The sequence below is a fragment of the Muscardinus avellanarius genome (genome assembly GCF_963383645.1).
Source record: "Muscardinus avellanarius genome assembly, chromosome: 5".
Lineage (NCBI taxonomy): Eukaryota > Metazoa > Chordata > Mammalia > Rodentia > Gliridae > Muscardinus > Muscardinus avellanarius.
The window spans coordinates 90,536,489-90,562,518 of record NC_137790.1 but is presented as its reverse complement, the minus strand read 5'-3'; the positions used below and the strand labels follow the sequence as shown (position 1 = coordinate 90,562,518).

Here is a 26,030-nt window from a genome sequence, read left to right as displayed (position 1 = left end):
TTCATTTCCAAATGTTTGAATAGGATGTGCATAGGTATAGATATTTTGGTGTCTATCTTGCTTGGTATCCTCTTCTCATTAGTTGATTTTTTTGCTACACCCCCAGTCCTGTTTTTATTTTTTATTTTGAAACAGGGTCTAAGTTGTAAAGATCTCACTAAGTAGCTGAGGCTGTCTCGAACCTGCAATCCTCCAGTCTCAGCCTCTCAAGTGCTGGGATTACAAGCCTGTGCCACCATGCCCACCTTAGTATCTTCTTTTGAGCTTCCTAGTTCTATAGTTTTGTTTTGTTTTCTGGTACGAGGGATGGAACCCAGGGCATTTTACTTCAGAGCTACACCCCAAGCCCTTTTTATTATTCTGATACAGGGTTTCACTGAGTTGCAAAGGGCCTCACTAAGCAGCTGAGGCTGCTGCAAACCGTGATCCTTCTGTCTCAGCCTCCCAAATACTGGGATTACAAGCGTGTGCCACCACACCCAGCTTGGTTCTATAGTTTGATGTGTATCATTAATTTTGGAAAATTCTTGGTCATTATTATTTCAAATATTTGTCCTGCTCCTTTTCCTCTTCTCTTTATGGTATGCAAATAACACATTATACTTTCTTAAGCTTTCTTGTAGTTTTTGGATAAGATTTTTTTTTTTTTTTGGTGGTACTAGAGGTGGAACCCAGAGGCTTTCTACCTCTATGGGCTATACTTCCAGACATATTTTATATATTTTTTGGAAACAGGGTCTCACTAAGTTGCTGAGAGCCTCACTAAGTAGCTGAGGCTGGCTTCGAACCTGTGCGATCCTCCTGTCTCAGCCTCCCAAGCACGGGGATTACAAGCATGCGCCACCACACCCGACTTTTTGGGTAAGATTTTGGAAACAGTTTTTTTCCCTTTATTATTCTTTGCGTTTCAATTGGGGACGTTTCCAGTGATGCATGTTAAAGAGCACTGATACTTTCCTTGGCTATCACTGGTCTAGGCTACTGATGAGCCCATCAAACACATTAATTTCTGTAACAGTGTTTTTGATTCTTAGTATTTAAAAAAGTCCTTTGTTAGCATTTCCCTCTCTCTACTGATATTACACACACACACAGGGCCTCACACACATGCAAGGCGAACCCTCTCCACTGAGCCATATTCCCAGTCCTACCCGTCTGCTCTTGCATTGCGTATTCGTGTTCCATTGAAGTCTTTAACATATTGGCCAGTTACTTTGAACCCCTTATCTGATCATTCTAAACTGTGATATCTTAGCCTGGCTGTGATATTTACTTGCTTCTTCAGATTGTGTTTTTTCTGACCCTTTAGCGTGTCTAGTAATTTTTGCTGTTATTGTTACTGTTGTTGAAAGTAGGCATGATGTATCAGGTAGTGAGCTCTGAGGTCAAGAGACCTTCAGAAAGGTTCTACATGAATCTGGTCAGGAAGTAGGCTGTGTGCAGTGTTGGCAGTGGCTATCAGTGCCAGAAATTTCTGTTTCTTCTAGAGTTGCTATTTCATTATTTTTTCTTCCCTGCTGTTTTTGGGTTTCCCACAACTTCTTCAATAGAGCTTGTGTTTTATATCTCCTTCCTTTGTAATTCAGTTGCATATTAGAGCCCCAGCAACATGTGTCTTCCTTGGTTCTGGCTACCCCTCCAAAATGTTTTAGATTGAGTAATTGATAAACAGCAGAAGTGTATTTCTTACAGTTCTAGAGATTGTAAGTCCAGTGCGCGAGCAGGTCCAATGTTGGGTGAGGGCTCTTTCCCCAAAGATGGTGTCACCTGTCCTCACGTGACAGAGGCCAGCAGGCTCCTCCAGCCTCGTGGAGGCACTCACTCCACTCATGACCGAAACACTCCCCAGGTCCCTGGGGCTGAATGCCACCACGTTAGCAGTTAGGTTTCAACATAGGACTTTTGGAGGCACATAAGCATTCAGGTCATTGTAATGTGACGTCAGAGTTTGGGGAGAGAACACACCCTATAATCTTATGACTAAATCTCAGTCTTTCAGTGGGGCTGGTTAGTGCTGCTTCTTAGCCTTCTTTTCTTCCCTTATGTGAAACAGATGGGCTAGAGGGAGTTAGAGCTGGCTAGCTGAGTTTCTCCCAGGACAGATGAGGTTTCGGCAACATTTTCCCTGGAGTTAGGGAGTCTTCTGTTAGAATAGAATGCTCTGGGGTCTATTTTCACAATAGTCACTTTCCCCCTTCTCATTTCCTCAAATCAAGAGGTAAGTTTTCTTAGATTTCCACTTGAAAGCCTCATGGGGATTCTTAGAATTAAAAACCAGGAAAGCGGGGAATCTCCTGAAGACTGGGCCCTAACAGGTTTCACTCTTTCAAACTAATCCACATTCAATTGCTAGTCAGGTGTTAAAATTTTTAGCTAGGTGTGGAGGTACAGGCCTGCAATCATAGTATCTGGGAGGCTGAGACAGGAAAATCATGGGTTCCTAGGCCAGCCTCAGCAACTTAGTAAGGACCCTGTTTCAAAATAAAAACTAAAATAGGGCTGAGGGTATAGTTCAAGGTAGAACATCTCTAAGTTCAATCCCCAGTACCAAAAACAGAAAAAAACTGCTCTAGCAGTTCAATTTAAGGTAAATTGGCCTCAGGTATGATGTGCTGTATCCACAGGCTTGTCCAGATTTCAGAATGATGATCTGATTAGAGGCATCCCTTCTCTGATAGGTCTAAATGTCACAATCTTTCATTCTGGTCAGCATTTTTCTTGCTTTTTGGGTATAAGTGATGACTTCCAAGCTTTTTACATTTTGGAGCTGAGCCATCTGTGAAATTCTAACTGTAAAATTACCCTCCACTAAAATTTCCACTTCCACTGACCCTCCCTCATCTTTTAGAGGCTCCAGGGAAGGACACACTACAGCAGGGACTCTGAGTTACAAAGAGAACACACAGGGGCCTCACTCCGAATGCATCGCAGCTGCTTTCTGAGTTCCCAAAAGTTGATAACTCCTTGGCTACTCCATACATGGGGGAAACCTGAGGGGGAGCTGGATCCTCTGGGTTACCTGTTGTGACTTCTGTCACCACCCAGTCATTCTTACCTTGTCTTTGTTTGTTTCTTTCCCTCCTCTTCCTCTTCCTCCTCCTCCTTCTTTTTTTTTTTTTTTTTTTGTACTGGGGATTGAACCCAGAAGCATTCTACCTCCAAGCTTTACCCCTAGCCCGATTTTTTATTCTTTAATTTGAAAGAGGGTCTAAGTTGTGGAGGGCCTAAATAGCTGAGACTGGCCATGCACCTGGATCCTCCTGTCTCAGCCTCCCAAATACTGGGATTACAAGTGAGTGCCATCATGCCTGGCTCGCTTCTTTTTCTGAAGGACCCTTTTTCTATGCCGCTTTACCTAACTGTGAGATTCTGGATCACAATGTCTAGCAGGATTTGAGGCGTATTAAATCCCAGTGGCTCGAATCCAATCACTGCTGGAGTCTGACTAAATAGACATGGGTTGAGGTGCTGTTGGATCCTATCAGAAATGTCTTGTGTTTTCAAAGAATATTGAAATCTTTATTTTCTTATTATTAAATTTTTTAATCTATCTAAAATAGACATTGAATACAAATTGAGGAAGCAATACAGTTTTCCCCCATTCTAAAATAGTACACTTTAAAGATGGTTTCCTAGCCCAGCCTTGAAGGTAAACTCAATAGTTCTAATAGGATTTGTAAAGCACTTGACATGTACTTTTCAGTTGTCAGCACCACTCTGACCATCTTCTAGCATTCCATTTGTTTAGTAGGTAATTATTTAGAAGAGCATACATTATCTGCAGCATGATGATGAAATTTAAGTGTCATTACCAGAAATTACAGAACAGAAATGCTTATATTTACATTCGGAGGAGATTAAAGGATATTTTGTCATGCATCCTGTATTTTCCAAAATCTTATAAAATATATTTATAAGCTGAGCATGTTGGTGCACGCCTGTAATCCCAGTACCTGGGAGGCTGAAACAGGAACATCACACGTTCAAGGACAGTCTCAGCAAGTAGTAAGACTCTCATAAACCTAGTGAGATCTGGTTTAAAAAAAACAGGACTGAGGGTATAGCTCAGAGGTACAATGTCCCTGGGTTCAATCTCCAGTGCCACAAAAATAAATAAGTAAATAAATATACATATATATTTATATTTTTATGTTTCAAAACTTATTCTGATTATTATGAGAAAAATAGTATACCAAGCAATATATATAGGAAAATAAAGTGATATATATCACCAGGTTTCTCATTCCTAGGAATTTCTCAAATACTAGGAGAATAAAGTACAATGTGAAGCAATGAATAGCTAACATTCCACATAAAAAAAATCCATGTCTTCAGTACTTGGGAGGCTAAGATAGGAGAAACACAGGTTTGAGGACAGCCTCAGCAGTTTATTGAGACCCTGCGAAATTGAGACTGTGTCTCAAAATAAAAAAATAATATAGGAAGTGGGGCCTGGTGGCACATACTTGTAATCCCAGTACTTGGTAGGCTGAGACAGGAGGATCATAGGCTTGTGGCCAGCCTCAGCTACTTAGGCCCTCCGCAACTTTGTTTGACCCTATTTCAAAATAAAAAATGAAGCTGGGTGTGGTGGCACACGCTTGTAATCCCTGTGCTTGGGAGGCAGAGACAGGAGGATAACGCAGGTTCGGAGCCAGCCTTGCTGGCTTAAGAAACCCTGTTTCCAAATAAAATTATAAAATAGGTCTGGGAGTATAGCCCAGAGGTAGAAGGGTTCCATCCCCAGTACCACCAAAAAGAAAGAAAGAAAGAAAGAAAGAAAGAAAGAAAGAAAGAAAGAAAGAAGAAAAGAAAAACAGGACTAGGGGTGTAGCTCATAGACAAAATGCCCCTGGGTTCAATATTCAGCAAATAAATAAATAAATAAATAAATAAACAAACAAACAATAAAATAGGGCTGGGAGTGTAGCTCAGAAGCATAATCCCCCTGGGTTCAATACCAGTACCGTTCTACACACAGAATTTACATCTTCAAAACAATGTTGCAGGCATTTAGTTAGAGTTACAGCACAGTCAGCTGATGCTTCCACAATTTTAACTCCAGAGCATTATAACTGGGTGGCTAGCCTATTCCTTTTTGACAGATATCACAGAAGGAGACTTTTAATTTCTTTAGAACCTCTGCTATTTTGTCCTGCATTCTCCTAACAGGTGGCATATGCTGTGCTCTCCTAATCAACTGATGTACTTTGAGGCTGACTCTTTAAAAAACTATCAAACTATAATTGAATTGCATTTACTGCATCATGCTCAAGTACAGTTCCACCTTTGTAGGACCTGAAACAGAAACAATTTGGGACCTTATTTTAGAAAAAGTATACAAAATAAAATTAGATAGTCCTGGAAGAGGCTCATGTAGGAGAAGGGCCTAAAGCTTCCAGTTCTATATATCGTCAAGGTAAATCCTTTTCTGATATAGTTTCCGAATGAATGATTATTTTTGTTTGACTTACACATCATATGTAAATAGAGGTAGACCTCTATTTACTGACATGAATAGATGTCTGTGATATATTAGTATATCATATGATTTTAGTTCTAATATTAATATATAAGATTCTGTTCACTGTTCTTTTGCCTTTTTATTTTTGTACTGAAGACTGAACCTAGAGGCATTCTACCCTGAATTACACCCCCAGCTATTTTCATTTTCAATTTTTTTTTTTTTTTTTTTTTTTTTTGCGGGTCTGGGGATGGAACCCAGGGGCATTCGACCTCTGAGCTATACCCCTTGTCCTATTTTTTATTCTTTATTTTGAAACCAGGTCTCACTCAGTTGCAAAGGGCCTCACTAAGTAGCTGAGGCTGTCCGCGAACTGCGATCCTCCGGTCTCAGCCTCCCGAATGCTGGGATTACAAGCGTGCGCCACCACGCCCAGCTAATTTTTCAAAAATTTGAAACAGGGTCTCACTAAGTTGCCAGGGGTCTCATTAAATTGCTAAGGCTGGTCTCAAACCTGTGATCCTCCTTTCTCTACCTCCCAAGTACTAGGATTACAAGAATGTGCCACCATACTTGGCTCTGTTCACTGCTCTTTTGTATGTATTTTCTGTCTCTATGTGATGTATGGTTCATTTCCTATAAAACTGCTCAGAAGAATACATACAATCTTAATTAGCAGTTATATCAGAGGATGGGGTGGGGAATTTAATTAATTTATTTACTATTAGAATTTTATGTTTAATAGACTGTGCATATATTACTTTTAGAATGTAATTTAAAAATCTGAATTAGGAAAAAAAACCCTCAGTCTACCTTGGCGTGTCTACAAACTTCTCAATCAGCATAGCATCGTCATTGAAAGACTTCTTAGCCTCTCTCCGGGCGGATTCTAGCTGTTCTTGAAATTCTTTTTCTGATCTAACAATCCTCATGCCCTAAGAGAGAAAAGATGGTTACAACTACAACACAACTAATCAAAGACAAGGACCTTGAAACAGCAAAGACGAACACCCCCAACCTTACCTTTCCTCCACCACCGCGGACGGCTTTGATCATGACAGGATAGCCGATTCTCCCAGCCTGTTCCTTCAGGCACTGGTCAGACTGGTCCTCACCATGATAGCCTTCAACAACAGGCACTCCAGCAGCAGCCATTATGGATTTGGATGTGCTTTAGAGCAAAAACACCAAGATGCCCCAGTTCTACGAGCTTTCCCACAAAAGAAACACACAGGCAGCCCAGCCTATAAATTACAATGGGACTCAATCTAATTAAATCAATTTATTGATTGATTGAACCGAGGATAACTTTACCAGTGAACAACAACCCAGCCCTTTTTATTTTGAAACAGGTTCTCAATATGGTGTCCCAGCCAGCCTTAAATAGGCAAGTAGCTGGGGTCACAGGCAGATGCCACCAACCCTGGCACAATGGAACTCTTTAAAGAAAGCATCCTGTAGGTAAAATAACACTATAGTCTAAGACAACAAACATTAATGCTCATACTAAAATGGCTACTAGCAGCCAGGCGTGGTGGTGCACGCTTGTAATCCCAGCATTTGGGAGGCTGAGACCAAAGGACTGTGGTTCATGGACAGCCTCAGCTACTTAGTAAGGCCCTTTGCAACTCAGTGAGATCAAAATAATGCATAAAAAAATAGGACTGGTTATGTAGCTCGGAGGTAGAATGCCCCAGGGTTCCATCTACTGTACCACAAAATAAATAAATAAATAAATAAATAAATAAATAAATAAATAAATGTTTACTAGCTGTTTTTCCTTTTTTTTTTTTTTTTCAGTACTAGGGATGAAACCCAGGAGCATTTTACCTCTGAGCTATACCTCCAGCCCCATTTTTTTATTCTATATTTTGAAACAGGGTCTGAGTTGCAAAGGGCCTCGCTAAGTAGCTGAGGCTGGCCATGAACTGCAATCCTCTTGTCTCAGCCTCCCAAATGCTGGGATTACAAGCATGTGCCATCACGACCAGCTTATTTTTCCTTATTTTGTGTGGTAACTTACCCCACCTTATATTTGTACCCCCCAAAAAACCTAATTAACATATTGATTAGAAACACTGATTAAATGAGTATTTTTCTGTAACTCAATAGCACTTTCCTACATAGCAGATAAATCACTATGCCTATGACAATAAAAGGGTATTATCAAAATGCCAATGACAGGTAAAGAAACTTTCAATTGAATTTCATATGGTTATATTTAAAAAGATGTAAGTTCCACTGGGCATGGGGGTGCACACTTGTAATCCCAGCATTTGGGAGGCTGAGACAGGATGATCACAGTTCGGGGACAGCCTCAGCTACTACTTAGTGAGGCCCTTTGCAACTCAGTGAGACCCAGTTTCAAAATAAAGAATAAAATATATAGGGCTGGAAGTGTCACTCAGAGATAGAATACCCCTGGGTTCCATCCCCAGTACCAAAAAATTAAATTAAATTTTACAAAAAGATGTAAGCTCATACCTCTTTATACCCATGTCTCTAATTGCAGATGAAGGAGGACCTATAAAAATTATTCCTTCTTGTTTACAAAGTTCGGCAAATTCCATATTTTCAGAAAGAAAGCCATATCCTGGATGGATAGCCTAGAAGTAAAAGAATAAAATTATTAACTAACTAGTTAGTAAGGCAAAGCTTTGATGCATGTAAAGTTGTGTTCCTCTGCAGAAGCTTCTTCCCATACTGTCACAGGTACACTATGGTCTCCATCAAAACCTTCCAAAGAGATGTCTGGACATCCAAACTAAAATTCAGAAGCCCATCTAAGCTAGGAAAGTCTGCATTTTCTCTTCCCTTATCTATTCCCTGCTCCCTCCCTTTCTTCAGATCAAACCCAGGGTCTCATGTGCCAGACAAGAGTTCTACCACTGAGCCATTCAGATACACCACCAGCCCTTGTAATTAAACAAAACAAAACAAAACAAAACAAAGCAAACTGATGTAGTGTTTACATAACTTAGAATTTTTAATCACTTTTTTGGTGCTGAACGTTCTATTTCTGAGCTAGACCCCAGCCCTATTTCATTTTTTATTTTGAAACAGGGTTTTGGCCGGGCATGGTGGCGCACGCTTGTAATCCCCGCGCTTGGGAGGCGGAGACAGGAGGATCGCGCTGGTTCGGAGCCAGCCGTGCTGGCTTAAGAGACCCTGTTTGCACATAAAAAAGTTAAAAAATAGGTCTGGGAGTGTAGCCTGTGGGAGTGTATCCCGGGGGTAGAAGGGCTTCCAGGAACCCCAGTACCACCAAAAATAAAAATAAAAATAAAAAAAGGAAATAGGGTTTTGTTAAATTGCTTACTTATTTGTTTACTGTCTGTGTGTAAAACAGCTAGATTGAAATAAGACCATCCCAAAGCTAGAAAGAGCACACTAGCACTCAGATCGAGTTATCTTCAGGCCTCTATCTGCTAATGTCTTTTCAGCAAAGAGCTAAGAAGCAAATAAAAGTCAAGTGTTTGAGTCTCTGTGTACTTTAGTGAAAAAGGAACCCCTGAGAAGCCAGCCTAGTCACTTCTAATTTACTCAGATCTTAACACATTTAGTTATCTGTCTTTTTAGTCCACAGACAGGAAGATCGCCACCCAAAGGACAGCAAGATTTCTAGGAGTTAATGCACTGACAGTCAAGGGAGGAAACACGAGAGCCAGAGGAAGCGGGTCCTGGGGAGCTGGTGATGGGTGAAGCAACTCTCTCCAGCAGCAGCCCGGGGGCCTGCGTGCTCTTCTAAAATAAGAAGGGATGTAAAAAGAGCTCAGTCAACCCTAAGTCAAAGCAGTGAAGTCCCAAGAACATTTCACAAGTAAAAGGGTTATCTTGAGTTGTCTGAGAAACAGTAGAATAAGCTGTTACAGAATAACTGACAGCAAACAACAAAGTGTCAGGTGCAGGTAAAACTCCCGGGCACTCACACCTCGCTGACAGCTTAGAGATTCAAGCTCAATTTTAGGATTTTATATCAAATGTCAAGCAGTTGTGATAAGCAAGGCAAAACAGGTCCACATTCGATCCCTCCCTTGGTTGTTTCATTTTTTTTAATTTTAATACATAGCACTAGCTTCTGTGAGTGATTACCTGTCACTGTAATCTGGTTTCTGTCATTAGAGAACGTCCCTGTGCTCTTGTGCAGTCAGTGCCTGATCTCAGGTCCACACAGCCGCTGACCTGCTGCCTGCCTCTGTAGCTTGCTTTTGAAAGCTTGTAGCACATGTTTATGTGTCTGGATTACTTTATGTAGCATAATTTTTTGAGGTTAGTTCATGTTGTATGTGTCAGTTACTCATATCTTTTTAGATTTCATTATGATTTAGATTCAGATTTCATATCAATCTGTCACATTTTATTTACTTATCTAGCTGGATATTTATCCAGTTTGGTGTTATAGCACTAAATGCTACTATAAATACACATGTACAAGTGGTAGACATTTATTTTTTCATTTTTATTGAGTAAATAAATACTCAGTGGTACAATTATTGGGTCATAATATGATAATTCTATGTTTAATTTTTAAAGAAACAGCTAAGCTGGGCCTAGTGGTACATACTTGTAATCTCAGTACGTGAGAGGCTGAGACAGGAGGATTTCAGGGTTAAGGCAGCCTCAGCAACTTAGCAGTAAATAAGAAAACTTCAATAACAAACATAATACATCTCTCCCCCTACTCTATGTGAGTCTACACACACACACACACACACACACACACACACACACACACACACACATTTCTTTTTCCTTTTGTAATACTGAGATGGAATCCAGGACCTTACACATGCTAAGAAAATGCTTTACTATGGAGTTACATCTTTAGGCCCAATGTATACAATTAATGTCTAAATTATTCAATATAGAAACTCTAAAAAAAAATAAAAATACTAACTCAGGATCACACATACACAAAAAACCCCACAAAACAATTACATGTATTCACTAATTCAAATGAAGGACCCTCTTTGTATCGGTTCTTTGGGCTTCTAAGAGGTATTAGGTAGAACATGACCATAGTAAGAAATCAAATGCTCAAGGCAAAGAGACATCTGTGTGACCAGGGACAGGAGAGACTTTGTGAGGGGCAGGATGCCGGTGGGGCAAAGGGCAGGACTACTGCACTGCTAATGTTCCCCTGTTTACCTGTCTGTCAGCAGCCCAGCCTTCAACGCGCCCAGCTTATCTAACTGTTCCCCGCCCAGTGGCCACAGGCGCTTACTAAACTGTACCTCAGATCATTCACTCTTGTGCTCAGAATCTTGCAATGGTTACTTAGAGTGAAATGCAAACTCCTCGTGAAGGCCCATCATGTCCTAAATAACTCTGCCCCTCCTCTCTCTGCTTCAGTGCCTCGATTCTGAGCTTCAAACCCAGCCATCCAGGCTCTGCTCTGAGATGGGGTTCTGGGACTTTGCCAGGCAGCTTTTCTGTTAGGTCTTGCCAGCATGGTCACTCTAGGGAAACTAGAAAGCGGAAAGCTTTCCTCTGCTGTGCCCTGGGCAGCAGCAGTTGGGTCCAGTCCTCAGCTGTTCTGGAACTTCCACAGCCATCCCCACGAAGCCCCCCGCAGCCAGCTGGGCCCCTCCAAAGATACACACGAGGGCCAGAGGTCCCTCCTCCAGCCTCTTCCCCAGACCAGGGGAAGGTTGTCAGTTTTTCTTGTTATGCTCATGAGGGTAATCTCCCTCACCTCATTCAGCTCTCCAACACTGAGGGAACTAACTCCTAAATTAAATTCCCTCTGCTGAAAGTCAACGGAATTCTAGTTTCACTGACTTAGTACCCTGAATGCCACAGTCCCTGGCTGCCTTCACTCTGATCACACCGAACACTGCTGTCCCTTGAACACGAGGTTGTTTTCAACTCAGAGTCTTGGCAATTACCCCTGAACCTTCTTCCTTAAGTTCCTCACGTGGCTCACTCCTCATCCAGGCCTTTGTTCAACTGTCAGGGCCTAAGCACCGTATTCAAAAGTACCTTCTACTCAGTCTCACCGCCTGTACAGCATTACTTTCATCTCACCAAGGACACTTGCTGGTTGTATGATTTGTTTAAATGTTCACATATGTCTCACTCCCTGTGGTGTGGCTTCATAGGGGAGGAGCAGTGTCTCGCTTAAAGCAGGAAACCAACCAGCATGGTTGAGAGAATAAATGCATGGATGAAAGGGATGGGAGAAACGGCACTTCAAGCAAGTGGAACCATGTCAGCAAACGCAAAGATGAAACAGCAGGCTGTAAAAGGAGAGGGAGAAAACTTCAGTACAGCTATTAGAAAGGCCTGGAGATGAAACATAAGTTGCTTTTTAGGTTTTATTTTTGTTTTGCAGAGCTGGGGATAGAACTCAGGGCCTCTCACATGCCAGGCGAGTGCTCTATCACTGTTCTTCACCCAAACCACAAATATGTTTTTTGTTTGTTTGTTTTTTGTTTTGCAATACTGGGAATGGAACCCAGGAGCATTCTACCTCTGAGCTACACTCCCAGCCCTATTTTTTATTCTTTATTTTGAAACACGCCACCATGCCCCGCTCAAATGTAAGTTTTGATAAACAGAATGGGACCAAGCCATGGCGTGGTGGCTCACGCTTGTAATCCCAGCATTTGGGAGGCTGAGACAGGAGGATTGCAGTTCGTAGACAGCCTCAGCTACTACTTAGTGAGGCCCTTTGCAACTCAGTGAGACCCTGTTTCAAAATAAAGAATAAAAAATAGGGCTGGGGGTGTAGCCCCTGCGTCCCATCCCCAGTACTGCAAAATAAAATAAAAAAAGAATAGAATGGGACTATATTAAAAATTCTTTTGAATGACAGGCCTAAGAATTTGAACTTTATTTTGTAACCAGTAAAGATTTACTAACTAAAGGACAACATGGGGAAGGAGTAAGGTTATTTAACAAAAAAAGGAGTGGGACAGAAGATTATAATTCATCGCATTTAAGAAATGTTCATCCAGAAATATAAAAAACTGATTGGATTGGTAAAAGATTTACAAATAGGAAAATCAGCTGAGACTCAGAAATCCAGTTAAGAGATCCTAAGATCTAGCTATGTGATAGTTGGTTCCTATTTCATTTTGAAGAATAAAAAAGAAATGTAATAACATCCAAATTCTGAACCTGGGATATTGGAAAAACCAGAAGAGGGTCCCTAAAATTACCAGAAAGTCAAGGGAAAAAAGATTTGTCTTCTGATTATATTTTATCTTATAATTTAGAGCAACATCTATTTCTCCTGAATAATCTGATGCTTCTAGCACTTGCTTTTGATGGTAGAAGAACTGAATTATCTCTCAATTTTAATTTACACTTTAGACTGTCCCTCCCCTATGTCCTCTAAGGTCTAAGGTACACAGGATTCAATAAAAGTGGCTGAAGCTAGGCATGGTGATGCACACTTGTAATCCCAGTGCTTGGGAGGCTGAGACAGGAGGATCACAGGTTCTGGCAGCCTCAGCTATTTAGTGAAAACTTGTTTCAAAATAAAGAATAAAAATTAGGACTGGGGTATAGCTCAGAGGCAGAATGCCCCTGGGTTCAATCCCCAGTACCAAAAAAAAAAAAAAAAAAAAAAAAAAGAGAAGAAAGAAAAAAGAAGAGAAAAATAAGAGTGGTTGAGAAAAGAGATGTATGCAGTTTCCAATGTCAACCTAATAATAAAATAAAAAATCTTGGTTAAAATAGAAAATAGTTTCTACGAATATATAATTTTGAAGGCCGGGTGTGGTGGCACATGCTTGTAATCTCCGCACTTGGGAGGCAGAGACAGGAGGATCACGCAGATTCAAAGCCAGCTGTGCTGGCTTCAGAGACCCTTTTCAAAAAAAAAAAAAAAAAATAGGTCTGGGAGTGTAGCCCGGAGGTAGAAGGGCTTCCAGGTACCCCAGTGCCACCAAAAAAAAAAAAAAAAAAGAAAAGAAAAAGAAAAAGAAAAAAAATAGTTTCTACAAATATATAATTTTGAATAAATTAGACAAAACTTATTCCTTTTGCACTGTAAATCTCTTCAGAACTCTTACCTGGGAACCAGAGATCTTGGCCACTTGAATAATTTTCTCCATAGACAGGTAGCTCTGCTGGCTGGGGGCGGGGCCAATGCAGTATGCTTCATCTGCCTGTTCAAGAAATATCACATGCTTCAAAGATGGCATGACTGGTGCACACTTGTAACCATTTAAAGCTGCTTCAAGGGCATTTTATTATCATAGACAAAAATGCTAACTCCTCAAGGACAATGCAAGAATTAAGAAACAGATGATAGTACCAGCTTATGTTTATGTTATAAAAATGAGCCAATCTTAGAATCTTTCATATGGAAAAAATGCTAAGACTTGATTTTCACAAATAAGCCATACTCTAAAGTGAAATTTGAATGTCTGAGGGTAGAAAGTAGGAAGTATCCAATATGGAATTATTAGAACAATAATGACCTTAAATATATTTAATGTCAAAATGTTAAAGTTTGATAAGATTCAAAATACACAACTGACATATACAGCAAGAAAAGAAATTTAAAAGTTTATTACAGTTTATATAATTGTTAAGACTATGATAATAATGCTCCTTCCATACATTTATAAGCTATTTTTTTTTTTTTTTTTTGGTGGTACTGGGGTTCCTGGAAGCCCTTCTACCTCCAGGCTACACTCCCAGGCCTATTTTTACATTTTTTTATTTGGAAACAGGGTCTCCTAAGCCAGCATGCACGGCTGGCTTCGAACCTGCGCGATCCTCCTGTCTCTGCCTCCCAAGTGCGGGGATTACAAGCGTGCGCCACCACGCCCGGCCCCATTTATAAGCTATTTTATACTGTCCCTTGGAACTTTCACATAATCCTAGCATCCCTTGAACTAGAAAAGATAGAAAACATCACTCCTTCATTCAACGACTTGCTGAATGCCTACTGTGTGCCCTGCTCTTGCCTCGTGGGTAGGAGCTGTCTGTACAGCAATGAACAAGACCAATGACCCTATCTTGAGGGAGAGACAGTTATTAAGCATTCACACACTTAATGACAACTGGGATAAAGGCCCTAAAATACAAGAACATCAGAGGAAGGTGGAGGACCGGGTCTGGTCTGAAGGTGATCAGGGTAGGCTAGGAGGAAGGTTCCTTAAAGACAATGAAGACTTGGCCTGGCAAATGGCAGGAGAATGTGAAACTTGGAGCAGGAATGAAGTTGAGAAGGAGCTTCCCAGGCAGAGAAATCGCTTGTAGGCAGGTGCTGAGGTGGGAAGAAGCCTGTGTGGTTACAACACCGTGAGTGAAGGGGTCAAGTGACCAGAGATGAGGCTGGACCAGAGTAGGGCACAGACTTCACAGGCTACTGGGGGAGATTAAAAAAGCTTTGGATTTTCTCCTAAGAATATATAATAAGACCTAGAAAAATATTTTTCTCAACTTTTAACCTTACACAACGCAAATTCATTTCCATTTTACAGAATGTGAACAGTAATACGAAGGCAATTTTTTTTGACACTCTCTTCTCTCCTCATTTCAATTTCCTTCCAGACAGAACTTCCTCTATGACCATTTGGGATAAATTTTTTCCATGTCCAGATTCCTATGTATTGATAAGCACTTGCACAAATACACACAATTTTAGTTTTTGTTTTTACACAGATGGAATCACACTATATAGTTATCTTTTGCAATCACTTTTCCCATTAACAGAATTTTTTTTTTTGTGGTACTGGGGGTGGAACCCAGGGGCTTTCTACCTCTAGGCTATACTCCCGGTCCTATTTTATTTTATTTTATTTTATTTTATTTTATTTTATTTTTGGTGGTACTGGGGTTCCTGGAAGCCCTTCTACCTCCGGGCTACACTCCCAGACCTATTTTTACATTTTCATTTGGAAACAGGGTCTCCTAAGCCAGCGCGCGTGGCTGGCTTCGAACCTGCGCGATCCTCCTGTCTCTGCCTCCCAAGTGCGGGGATTACAAGTGTGCGCCACCATGCCCGGCTCCCAGTCCTATTTTATACTTTATTTGGAAACAGGATCTCACTAAGTTGCTGAGAGCCTCACTCAGTAGCTGAGGCTGGCTTCAAACCTGTGCGATCCTCCTGTCTCAGCCTCCCAAGGGCTGGCATTACAAGTTTGCGCCACCACGCCCGGCTTAACAGAATGTTTTGATCATATGATCCAGCTATACCACTCCTACCTAGGTATCTTTTCAAAGGGACTGAAATTAGAGAACTACAGTAATATATGCATATCCATGTTCATAGCAGCCCAATTCACAATAAACAAATTATGGAACCAACCTTGGTATCCATCAAAATATGAATGGATTACAAAATTATGGGACATCCACACAATGGACTTCTACTCAGCAATAAAGAAGAATAAAATTATGTCCGTGCAGGAAAATGGAAGGACCTGGAGAACATTATATCAAGAGAGATTAGCCAGTCACAGAAAATGAAAGGTTATATGTTTTCTCTAATATGTACAAGCTAGGGAGTAGTTGGGATACCAGAGGGACTCCAAATAATGGAGGAGAAACCTCAGTGGAGCCAGGGAGGTGGTCTAGGGGAAGGGTGGGGGAAGAGTGAGGATCAATGAAGAAATTACTACCACTGGCTTTGTGTACATATGTAAAAATACCAATGTCAATCTCAGTATTCTACATGGGGAAGGGAAGATGGGGGAGGGTTACAAAGTGCTGTGTGCATGTGTCACTGTCAACATGATTTACATTATGATGTGAGACTGTAGAGCACCAATAAAAGCATATATAAAAATAAATAAATAAAAAATAGACTTAAAAAAGAGTATGTTTTGGGAGCTGCTTCCTTGTTAGCACAGATGTGTCTACCTCACTTTGTGTAACACATGCAAAACATTCCCTGGTATGAAGGTGCCACGGTTCGTTTTATCATGGGCCTCTTGGTATTCACTTAGGTTTTACCAATATACATCTCCATCAGCAGACCAACAACCACCTTCATCACCACTGAGCATTACCTGTCTTTTAAATCACTCCGAATCTGGCAGGTCACATACAGGTTCAAAGCATTTAAAGCAGGAAGAGCAACATGATCACATTTTGTTTCACACTCTCATTCTGGCTGAAATGCAGAAACTAGATTGTAGAAGAGGGCAAGAGTAGAAGTCAAGTGACTTCTCAGGGGCTCTAGCAGTTAGCTGACCAGGCAAGAGATGACAGTGGTTTGACTTAAGGTTCAGAGAGGAGAGAACACAAAGTGGAAGGAGATGTTTGGGCAGAACAATTTATGGCACTTGGTGACCTGGGAAAGCAGTGGGGGGGCATAGAGTATGGGAAAAGGGAGAAATGTTCAAAGACATTCAGATCTCTGATGTTACTATTTTTATAAGCAAACGTATTGCCATCTACCGGGGAGGGACAAATGCAAGAAAAGCACATTTAGTAACAGAGGAAAAGTCAGGAGTTCAATGTCAGACACATTAGTTTGGAGAGTGGGCATCTGGGTATACATGCATCCTGCTCAAAAGAAAGTCTGGGCAAAAACAGAAACTCAGGGGTTTTTCATAAAATTAGAGGAACAGATGAAATGACCTAGAATGACATACACAGTGATTAAAGAAGTGGGTCAAGGATCAAGTTCTGAGGAATTAGAACATTAAGGCTTTAAGTTTACTTAAGATGGGTAAGGTCTAAGGGCACTGAGAGAGGACAGAAGGGCCAGAGATCATTAAAGCCATAAGAAGAATTTAGTTCTAAACAGAGGGACAAGTTTAGTATAGTGTTAAGTGGTGCTCTGAGGTCAAGTCGTTTCAAGACTCCATCAAATTTAGGGACACGGATGTTGCAAGTGACCTTAGCAGGGATAGCGTCACTGGGGGAACGGAGCATCAGCCAAAGAGGAGTAGATTGAGAAGAGAATGGGAGGTAAGGGAGAGAAAAGGTCAGGGCAAACAATTATTAAATTGGCAATACATGGTAGAAGAAAGAGTGCTGAGTGGGGAGAGGGGAATGTGGGGCGACAACAGTTAAGAAGAGGGAGAACAAAATGGTCTTGCAGTGCTTTCAGGAGGTTCTAGTAGAGAGTGACTGAAGAAATGGAAGATTTCTTTTGAAGTAGGAATATACCAATGTGTTTTTATTAATATTTTAAGTTGACAAATATAATTGTGTGTATATATGTGAAATATAATGTGATTTTAATTTATTTTTGTGTTTTTATTGGTGCATTATAGTCTCACAACATATTTTAAATCATGTTGACAATGCCATACATAATGTGATTTTTGATATATGTATACAATGTTAAATAACTAAAATCAAGCTAATTTACAATTCTATCACCTGGGTTTACATATCATTCTAAATGATGAGACATTTGAAATTTATACTCTAGTTATTCAGGGAAAGTGTGTGTGTGTGTGTGTGTGTGTGTGTGTGTGTGTGTGTGTTGTGCTGGGGGTTGAGCCCGGGGCTTTACAAATGCTAAGTATTTGCTCTACTACTGAGCTACCTCCCCAGCCCAAGAAAATTCTGAAAAAGGCAAGAAGAGAAGGGAAGATGAATGGCCTTAGGTGGAAAGATGATGGATATAGTTGTGCCTGGGTTAGCAGATTCTGTGGCAGGAAGTTCAGTTCTATTTTCTTTCTGAAATCAAAATCATTTGCTGAGAATAGGTGGGTAAAGAAAAAACTTCAGGTTGTAATGAAGCCAAATGAATTAGAAAAAGAATGAGAAAGCGAAGGGGCTGGAGAGCTACATGGCCTCTGTGCAGCGAGGAAAGCCCAGGTGAGGCGAGGAAAGCCCAGGTAAGGCGAGGAAAGCCCAGGTGAGGCGAGGAAAGCCCAGGTGAGGCGTGTCTCCACTAACATTTTTTTGTACATTGAATCTTGCTGCAGGCATAATGAAGGCCAAAGTGGAATTCAGCCATGGTTGGGGTTCTGTCTGGTGCTTAATAGCAAGTGACACAGCTGATAACATTTACAAACTTCAGGGGAGTTGGTTTTTTTTTAGATAGAATTTTACAAATAAACCAAGGCTCGGAAACATGAAGTGACTTATCTAGAATCATTCAGCCAGGAAGAGGTGGTTTGTAAGGACTGGGTCTAGGTCTTTCTTTTTGTACACCAGAGATCTAGACATGTGCCATTCCAAGTGTGGTCTGTGGATAAACCACATTCTGTGAACTGCGTTATCCAATCCTTAATGAGATGGGACCTTGCCACAAATCAATTATGCCAGTAAGCTAAGCATACTATTTAATTCAACTGGTGTTATATTTTTAAAGTGTCTCAAGAGGAATTATTAGTGAACAGTTTCAATCTACTTAAACCCCATTAACACTATTAACACTAGCAAATATCAATTGCCACCATAAAGAACTAAAACTGACATAATAAACAAATAAACATGACCACTTACAAGCCCTACTTCCAAATTTTAACAACGTACCATGGCCACATGCATAGAGTGCCTGTCAGCCTCGCTGTAAACAGCCACAGACCGCACATCCATTTTTTTGGCTGTTCGCATCACTCTGCAGGCAATTTCTCCTCTGTTTGCAATGAGAACCTTGGTAATGCTTTGTCCTGCTTAAAATACCATGAAAGGAATACACAAATATTACTGAGGAGCAAGAAATGAGAGTAGGAACATGGTTGCAGCCATCTGATAAAAATTTGTTTTGGTAAAATCAGCATAACGAAGCCCAAAATTATCATTTTACCATATATTAGTGCATTTATGTTCAATGAAATTTAAGATACCCTTATTGACATAAATTACATAGCTTTTCAACTTAAAATAAAATTCAAAGGTGCTTTGCTATGCCACAAGTAAGATTATAATAGCTTAAAAGTCATGTTCATTAATAACAACCAGTCTTTAATAAACACACTCTATGTGCATAGAGTGTGTTTAAGCTGAAGACGCACCGAGCTACATGCCCAGCAGGATGCGAGTTTGCTCCCAGGTGTGTCTCACGCCAAGACACGAGTTCCTATTTACTCTGCTCAGCTGGCTCCTTCTCTGTGCACACAGAGCTCTATGGCAGTCCTGCAATATCAATGGCTATTGCATCAGTCCACTGCCATCAGGCCACAACGACGTGCTGCTGCATTAACATATAAATCTGACTTCTATCACCACACATGAAATAAATATGAACAGTTTATAATAAAGTTATTCCCCAAAACTAAGGGTTCATAGCATTTAGGTTTTTTTGGTGGGGATCTATAGAGCTCAAGAGTTATCACAGGTCACAAGTGCTGTTGGAATCAAAGGTGGGGTAGGTAGGAGGTTATACTCAATTAACCAAAATTTATAGTTTTATTACACTTTCCTTTTTGTGTGGTACTGGGGTTCCTAGAAACCCTTCTACCCCTAGACATATATACATACACACACACACACACACACACACACACACACACACACACACACACACATATATATATAGGAAACAGTGTCTCTTAAGCCAGCACGGCTGGCTTCGAACCTGCGCGATCCACCTCCCATGCGCAGGGATTACAAGCATGTGCCACCATGCCTGGCTTATACTTAACTTTTATAGTTGGGAATTCCATATGAATATTTATTTATTTATTTATTTATTTTTGGTGGTACTGGGGTTCTTGGAAACCCTTCTACCTCCGGGCTACACTCCCAGACCTATTTTTATACTTTTTTTATTTGGAAACAGGGTCTCTTAAGCCAGCGTGATCCTCCTGTCTTCACCTCCCAAGCGCGGGATGACAAGCGTGCGCCACCACACCCAGCCAATGAACTTTTATTTTAAAACAGAGGTTTTGTTACTTAAAATAATTGCTTTAGAAGCACTAATTTAGACCATCATAATTATGCCTTTCCATTTCAATATAAGGGTCAAACAGAAAGAAATAACAACATAAATATATAATATTCTCCATTATTACTCTCTCTGTTTTTGGCACAATAGCAAGCGGAGTTTGATATAAAAGAAGTGAAAACCTAGCCGGGTATGGTGGCACGTGCCTGTAATGCCAGTACCTGCAACACTGAAACAGAGGATCACAGGTTCAAAGACAACCTAAGCAACTTAGCAAGGCTCTCAGCAATTTAGACCATTTCCAGATAAAAAATTTAAAAATAGGATTGAGGGTGTAGCTCAGAGAAAGAATGCCCCTCCCTGGTTAAAAAAAAAAAGAAGTGAAATCTTAATAATTGGTAATAAAATTATCATGAAAACCCAAAGCTTCAAAGCTTTATGAGAACTAATTATATTTTTAACTAATTCTATTATGCATTAAGCAAGGACTAAACAGTAATTCTCTTTCTTTGTTCACAATTGAAGCAAAGTCAAATAGTATAATAACAATCTGTTGGTACCTGTGCTTGTTGCATACATGGCTCTTGGCTTCCAATTCCATTTCCTATAAAACAAATCCAAATAGAATTACAATTAACCAGAAAATACCATATTAGTCATTGTTCTTTCAAAAAATCTAAGTTGAAAAAATACATGTTGGGTATAGTGGCACATGCTTGTAATCTCAGTAACTGGGAGGCTGAAACAGGAGGATTGCAGGTTTGAGGCCAGCCTCAGCTACTTACTGAGGACCTCCATCGTTGGGAGTACTGTTATTTATCTGCTTTGAGTTCACCTTAGCCCAGCTTGGGAGGGGCACAAACTGCCCAACCAAGTAGAAATTGCTTGTATACAGACTAGTTTCCAAGGACCAGATAGGACCGGTAGAGGGACCCTGACTCATAAGCAAAGACCCTGACAGTTTCCTTGTTTACCCTTTCCTTCCCTAATTTATCTGTGACTGCCTTGGTGTTATTCCCTGACTTGCCCCATGACTGCTTTGCTATTTCCTGTGATAAGTAATTTCTTATAATTTTTGGCTGTAGCCCTCAGTAAAAGCAGGATGCTAGTGGAAGGATGGCAGGAGTGGAGATCTCCCTCTCCTTCCTGGCCTCCTCAGCTGCCATGCTGACTCCTTGTCATTCACGTGAGAGACGACTTCTCACCAATCAACATCAATGCCATTCATTCTCTACACTCCGCAACTTAGTGAAACCCTGTTTCAAAATAAAGAATAAAAAATAGGCTGGAAGCCAGGCGTGGTGGCACACGCTTGTAATCCCAGTACAAGGGCAATTGAGACAGGAAGACTGCAGGTTTGCAGCCAGCCTTAGCTACTCAGTGAGGCCCACCACAACTTACTGAGACCTTGTTTCAAAATAAAGAATAAAAAATAGGGCTGGGGGTGTAGCTCATGGTAGAATGCCCTGGTTCTATCCCCAATACCACACATATTTGAAAAAAAGAAAGAGAAAAAATAGAGATAGGGATAGGGGTGTAGCTCAGAGGTAAAATGCCCTGGGTTCAATCCCTTCTACTATTAAGAAAAGAAAAAAAAAGATAAAACCTAAGTTAAACCTTAAGCCCACTCACAAAGTGATTTAGTAAGACTTTCTTTGTGGAAAGGAAACTAATCTAGAAATCAGGATTTGGCGTTCCGGTTGCTTTCCCCTTGCAGGACAAGTCCTTGAATGAGTCACCAAACCAGTCTGCACCTGATGCTGGCCTTTAACTATGGTCAGAGACAACTAAGAAGCCAAGGTGCTTCAAGATCATCTACTTCAGCTTTTCAAACTTTTTTGTCTATAACTCACAGTAAAAATTACCTGGTAAGCCAGGTGTAATGGTGCACACTTGTAATCCCAGCGCTTGGGAGGCTGAGACAGGAGGATCGCACAGGTTCGAAGCCAGCCTCAGCTGGCTTAAGAGACCCTGTTTCCAAATAAAATATAAAATAGGTCTGGGAGTATAACCCGGAGGTAGAAAAGCCCCTGGGTTCCACCCATGGTACTCCCCCCACCTGGTACAGCTGGGCATGGTGGCGCACGCTTGTAATCCCAGCATTTGGGAGGCCAAGACCAGAGGATCGCAGTTCGTGGAGAGCTTCAGCCCTCTGCAACTCAGTGAGACCCAGTTTCAAAATAAAGAATAAAAAATAGGGCAGGGGGTGTAGCTCGGAGGTCGAATGCCCCTGGGTTCCATCCCCAGACTGGCAAAAAAAAAAAAAAAAAAAAGACTAAGACAGGAAGATCACAAGTTTGCAGCCAGCTTCAGCAAGTTAGTGAGGCCCTCGGCAACTTAGTGTGACCCTATTTCAAAATAAAAAGTGAAATAGGGTTGGAAGTGTAGCCCAGATGTAGAAAGCCCCTGGGTTCAATCCCCAGTACCACCATTTAAAAAAAGAAAAAGGAAACAAAGAAAGTAGAGCAACGGATGGTAAAATGATTTGTTTGGAGGCGTCTTAACGAGGTAGAAGTCCGTGACAGTCTATAACAATTTTTATGCTCCACAATCCCTGTTTATGTGATGAGTTAACATTAACCAACAACTTACTAAGTCAGTCAGATTCACTTTTGGAACAAAAAAGTGTAATACCCACTAAGCTTTAATTAAAAAAAGAATGTGCTAGAAAAGCAACAAATTGCATAAGGCCTTTTTCATCTGTATATGGAAGCTGGAGCAAAACCATGGTTAAAAAAACTGACCATTTTGGGGCCTGGGGATATAGCTCAGTGGTAGAATACTTGCCGAGCATGTACAAAATCCTGGGTTCAATCTCCAGTATCATTAGAGAAGGGAGAAAAATTCAAGAATGGCCATTTTAGATTCTTCACATAGCACAGGATAAAAGTGCACAGCACAAGGTAGATACTATGTACACAGCAGTACACACACACACACACACACACACACACACACGGGCTGGTAGTACATGGGGCAGAGATGCAGGAGGCGGGATCACTCCAGTGGGTCTATACACTCATTGCCTTAGGTCACACATTCAGTGCTGCCATCCACAAAGGGCTGGAGAAGGACCCACAACTTTGGCACATGAGTTCCACATGGCTTCCTCAGAACATGGCTGCTGTCCCACATCTTCCCAATTCAGTTTGACCTCACTTTCTTGATCTTCAAGGAGGGAGATCATCTTTCCTTATCTTTATAAGATACTTTCTACCTTACAGCATCTTCTTCCCTTTGTAGGTTTCTGATAGGAGTTTAGGCCTGTCCTGAGCACATATGTTTATAAAATGGCTGTTTCTTGGTAAATATAGAGTAAGATTCTGATTAAGTTCCATGACCATTGTTGACTGAAAGCGTCCTTCTGCCATATTCTATTAAAAGACATACAGAAGTGTGGTGTGGTGGTGCACACTTGTAATCCCAGTACTTGGGAGGATCACAGGTTCTATGCCAGTCTCAGCAACTTAACAAGACCCTGTTTCAAAAAAAAAAAAAAATAGGGATCCAGGTGTGGTGGTACACATCTGTAATTTCAGAACTTGGGAGGCTGAGAAAGGAGGATTACGAGTTTGAGGACAGCCTCAGCTAGTAGTGAGACTCTCATCAACCTAGTGAGACTCTGCTTCAAAATATACAAAACAAAATAGGGCTGGGGCTGTATCTCAGAGGTAGAATACCCCTGAGCTCAATCCCCAGTATAAGAAAAAAAAAAAAAAAAGACAAAGACAGACACATATACAACTTAATTATAATCCTCTATTTCAACAATATTTTGATTCTATTTTCACAAATTTCTAAAGAACAAATTAAGACAGTGGCTTAAACAAGAAGATTAAGTTGCTTTCAAGAGATAATTACATACTGATTCAAGACAGCTTCTACTTTCATGCCTATAATTCTACTAGAGATTCTGTTCTCTTAGCCATTAGAATCATGACATAAAAAGAAATGTAAGACCCTTATATTAATAATATTTTAAATTCTATAAACCATTAGCAGCTCTAACACTCTCCAGGGTGGCACCTACCTGAGAATTGACAGTAAGTAAGCTTTGAGAGGGAAGAGAGAGAAAGGTGTCTGTGGCAGTATCCTGACGAGCCCTGGGGACTTAAGAAAAATCTGAGAAAGAAGACTGCTAACATTACTTTCACTAACTTTCTCATTTTGCTGGAGACTAGTTCTATAAGTTAGTAGCTGAAAGTCCAAGGCATCTACAATCTCTTGTACAAAATAGAAGCAAACAATAAAGTTTAAATAGTTGAGTCTGTAGAGTCTGTGTTTATGGATTCATATGAACCAGATTTGTTCAAATTTCTTTCCATGTGTTAATATTAACAAAGAGTGCCCATAGCATCTCCTCCAGATCTCCTCTCCTCTTCTTAGGTGGAAAATTGAAGATATTAAGTAACTGAGCCAAAGTTACATACCTAGCAAGTAGCTAAGCTGAGAGCCAGCCCAGGCTGTATTCTATTCCCTTGAGGACTGAGCTACACTGTCTTTCCAGAATGCTGAAGGATGATGGTAAAAGGGAAGCAAAGAAAAAGAAGCCAGCTGCCTGCACTCCTGAGGGTGTTTCACTGTTAAAGTTATTGTCCCGGGCACGTGGAGCTCAAAATTTGAAATGCATCTGGAGTCAGTTTACCGGGATGAGTCATTTAGTCATCTGATAACTTAGTTCAGCCTAGTATACTATAGCTTTTGACAAAAATAACACAGCCCTCTGAAGGTTAATTTTCTTTTGTTCGCTTGATTCATTCCAACAATGGGAAAAAAAAAACCCTAGGAGTCTTTCTCTGAAGTGGATACCTGATGGACGGTGGCTGAACTGCGGTGGACTTGGAGGGCGTCCAGACCCTACACTTGCTAGTTGCCATACTGGGTAGATCGTTAATCCACCTTGAGCTTCAAGAGAACTGGGGCTGTAACGACGCTTCCACACTAGCTGTGCTGCGAGAGCACCACGTAAACAGCTAAGAGCTGCAGAAGGGGCCTGGAGGACGGCAGGGCAGCTCCACCTCGCCCCAGTCCTTCCAAATGCAAAGACTCCAGCCGAGCGCGGGGGAGTAAAGGGAAGGAAGGGTCCAGTCCCCTCCCGGGGGCAAGAACTGACTGCGAGCAGCCCCCCACAGGAGCTGGCGCTGGCCTTCAGTCCCGATGCTGCCCGACCCTCCCAGAGTCGCGCGCGTCCCTGCACCTGGCTCTGGCCTCCGCGCACCGATCCGCCGCCCCTGCACCCACTGTTACCTGGGCGGCAGCAGCAGGCTCCGGAGACAGTGCCACCGGCTTCTCTCCGCCGCCACCAGCAGCACCGACACTGCGGAGACCGCCGCCATGGCCCGGGAGCCCCGCCGCCGCCGCGGGTGGACGCGAGGCTGCGTCCCACACACGCAAGCCGGGTCTCCGCTGCAGAGGTCTGCTGTCCTCCGCCAGCCACCGTCGGAGACGGGAACGTGTGGGGGCGTCTCCGCGAAAGCCAATCCAAGACCAGAGGAGGGCTTCGGGGGCGAGGATTGGCCAGCTCGGCAGCGTGCACGCCCACGCCCGGGGGCGTGGCCTCGCGGCGCCTGCTCGGGCCGGGTCTATGCGATCCTCCAGCCCGGGCTCCCAGGCTGCAGCTACCCGCGGCGCCTTGGCTCCTTCGGTCTTGTTTGGCCTCGGGAAGACGAACCCTCCCTAGTAACCTTTCTCACGAAAGCACCGAGGCTAGGGGAAATGTCACATGGGTTGGAGAACAAGACAGAAAAGTCTTTAGTGTTCTCAAGAATGAAAATAAAATAATTAAAAGCCCCACTACGTTAGTGTTCT

General features: G+C 41.6%; 1 protein-coding gene across 1 annotated transcript in view; it reads right to left on the bottom strand.

Moving 5' to 3' along the window:
- Nucleotides 1-25,558, bottom strand: part of MCCC1 (methylcrotonyl-CoA carboxylase subunit 1) — a gene marked incomplete at both ends in the record, with an annotated part of 74,365 nt that extends 48,807 nt beyond the window's left edge. Inside the window, 7 exons of the mRNA XM_080696734.1 lie at nucleotides 6,278-6,399; nucleotides 6,488-6,635; nucleotides 7,949-8,070; nucleotides 13,486-13,581; nucleotides 18,869-19,005; nucleotides 20,783-20,826; nucleotides 25,470-25,558. Of these exons, the coding sequence (XP_080552860.1) occupies nucleotides 6,278-6,399; nucleotides 6,488-6,635; nucleotides 7,949-8,070; nucleotides 13,486-13,581; nucleotides 18,869-19,005; nucleotides 20,783-20,826; nucleotides 25,470-25,558 (758 nt within the window). The remainder of the gene's footprint in view (nucleotides 1-6,277; nucleotides 6,400-6,487; nucleotides 6,636-7,948; nucleotides 8,071-13,485; nucleotides 13,582-18,868; nucleotides 19,006-20,782; nucleotides 20,827-25,469) is intronic.
- Nucleotides 25,559-26,030: the final 472 nt, after the last annotated feature.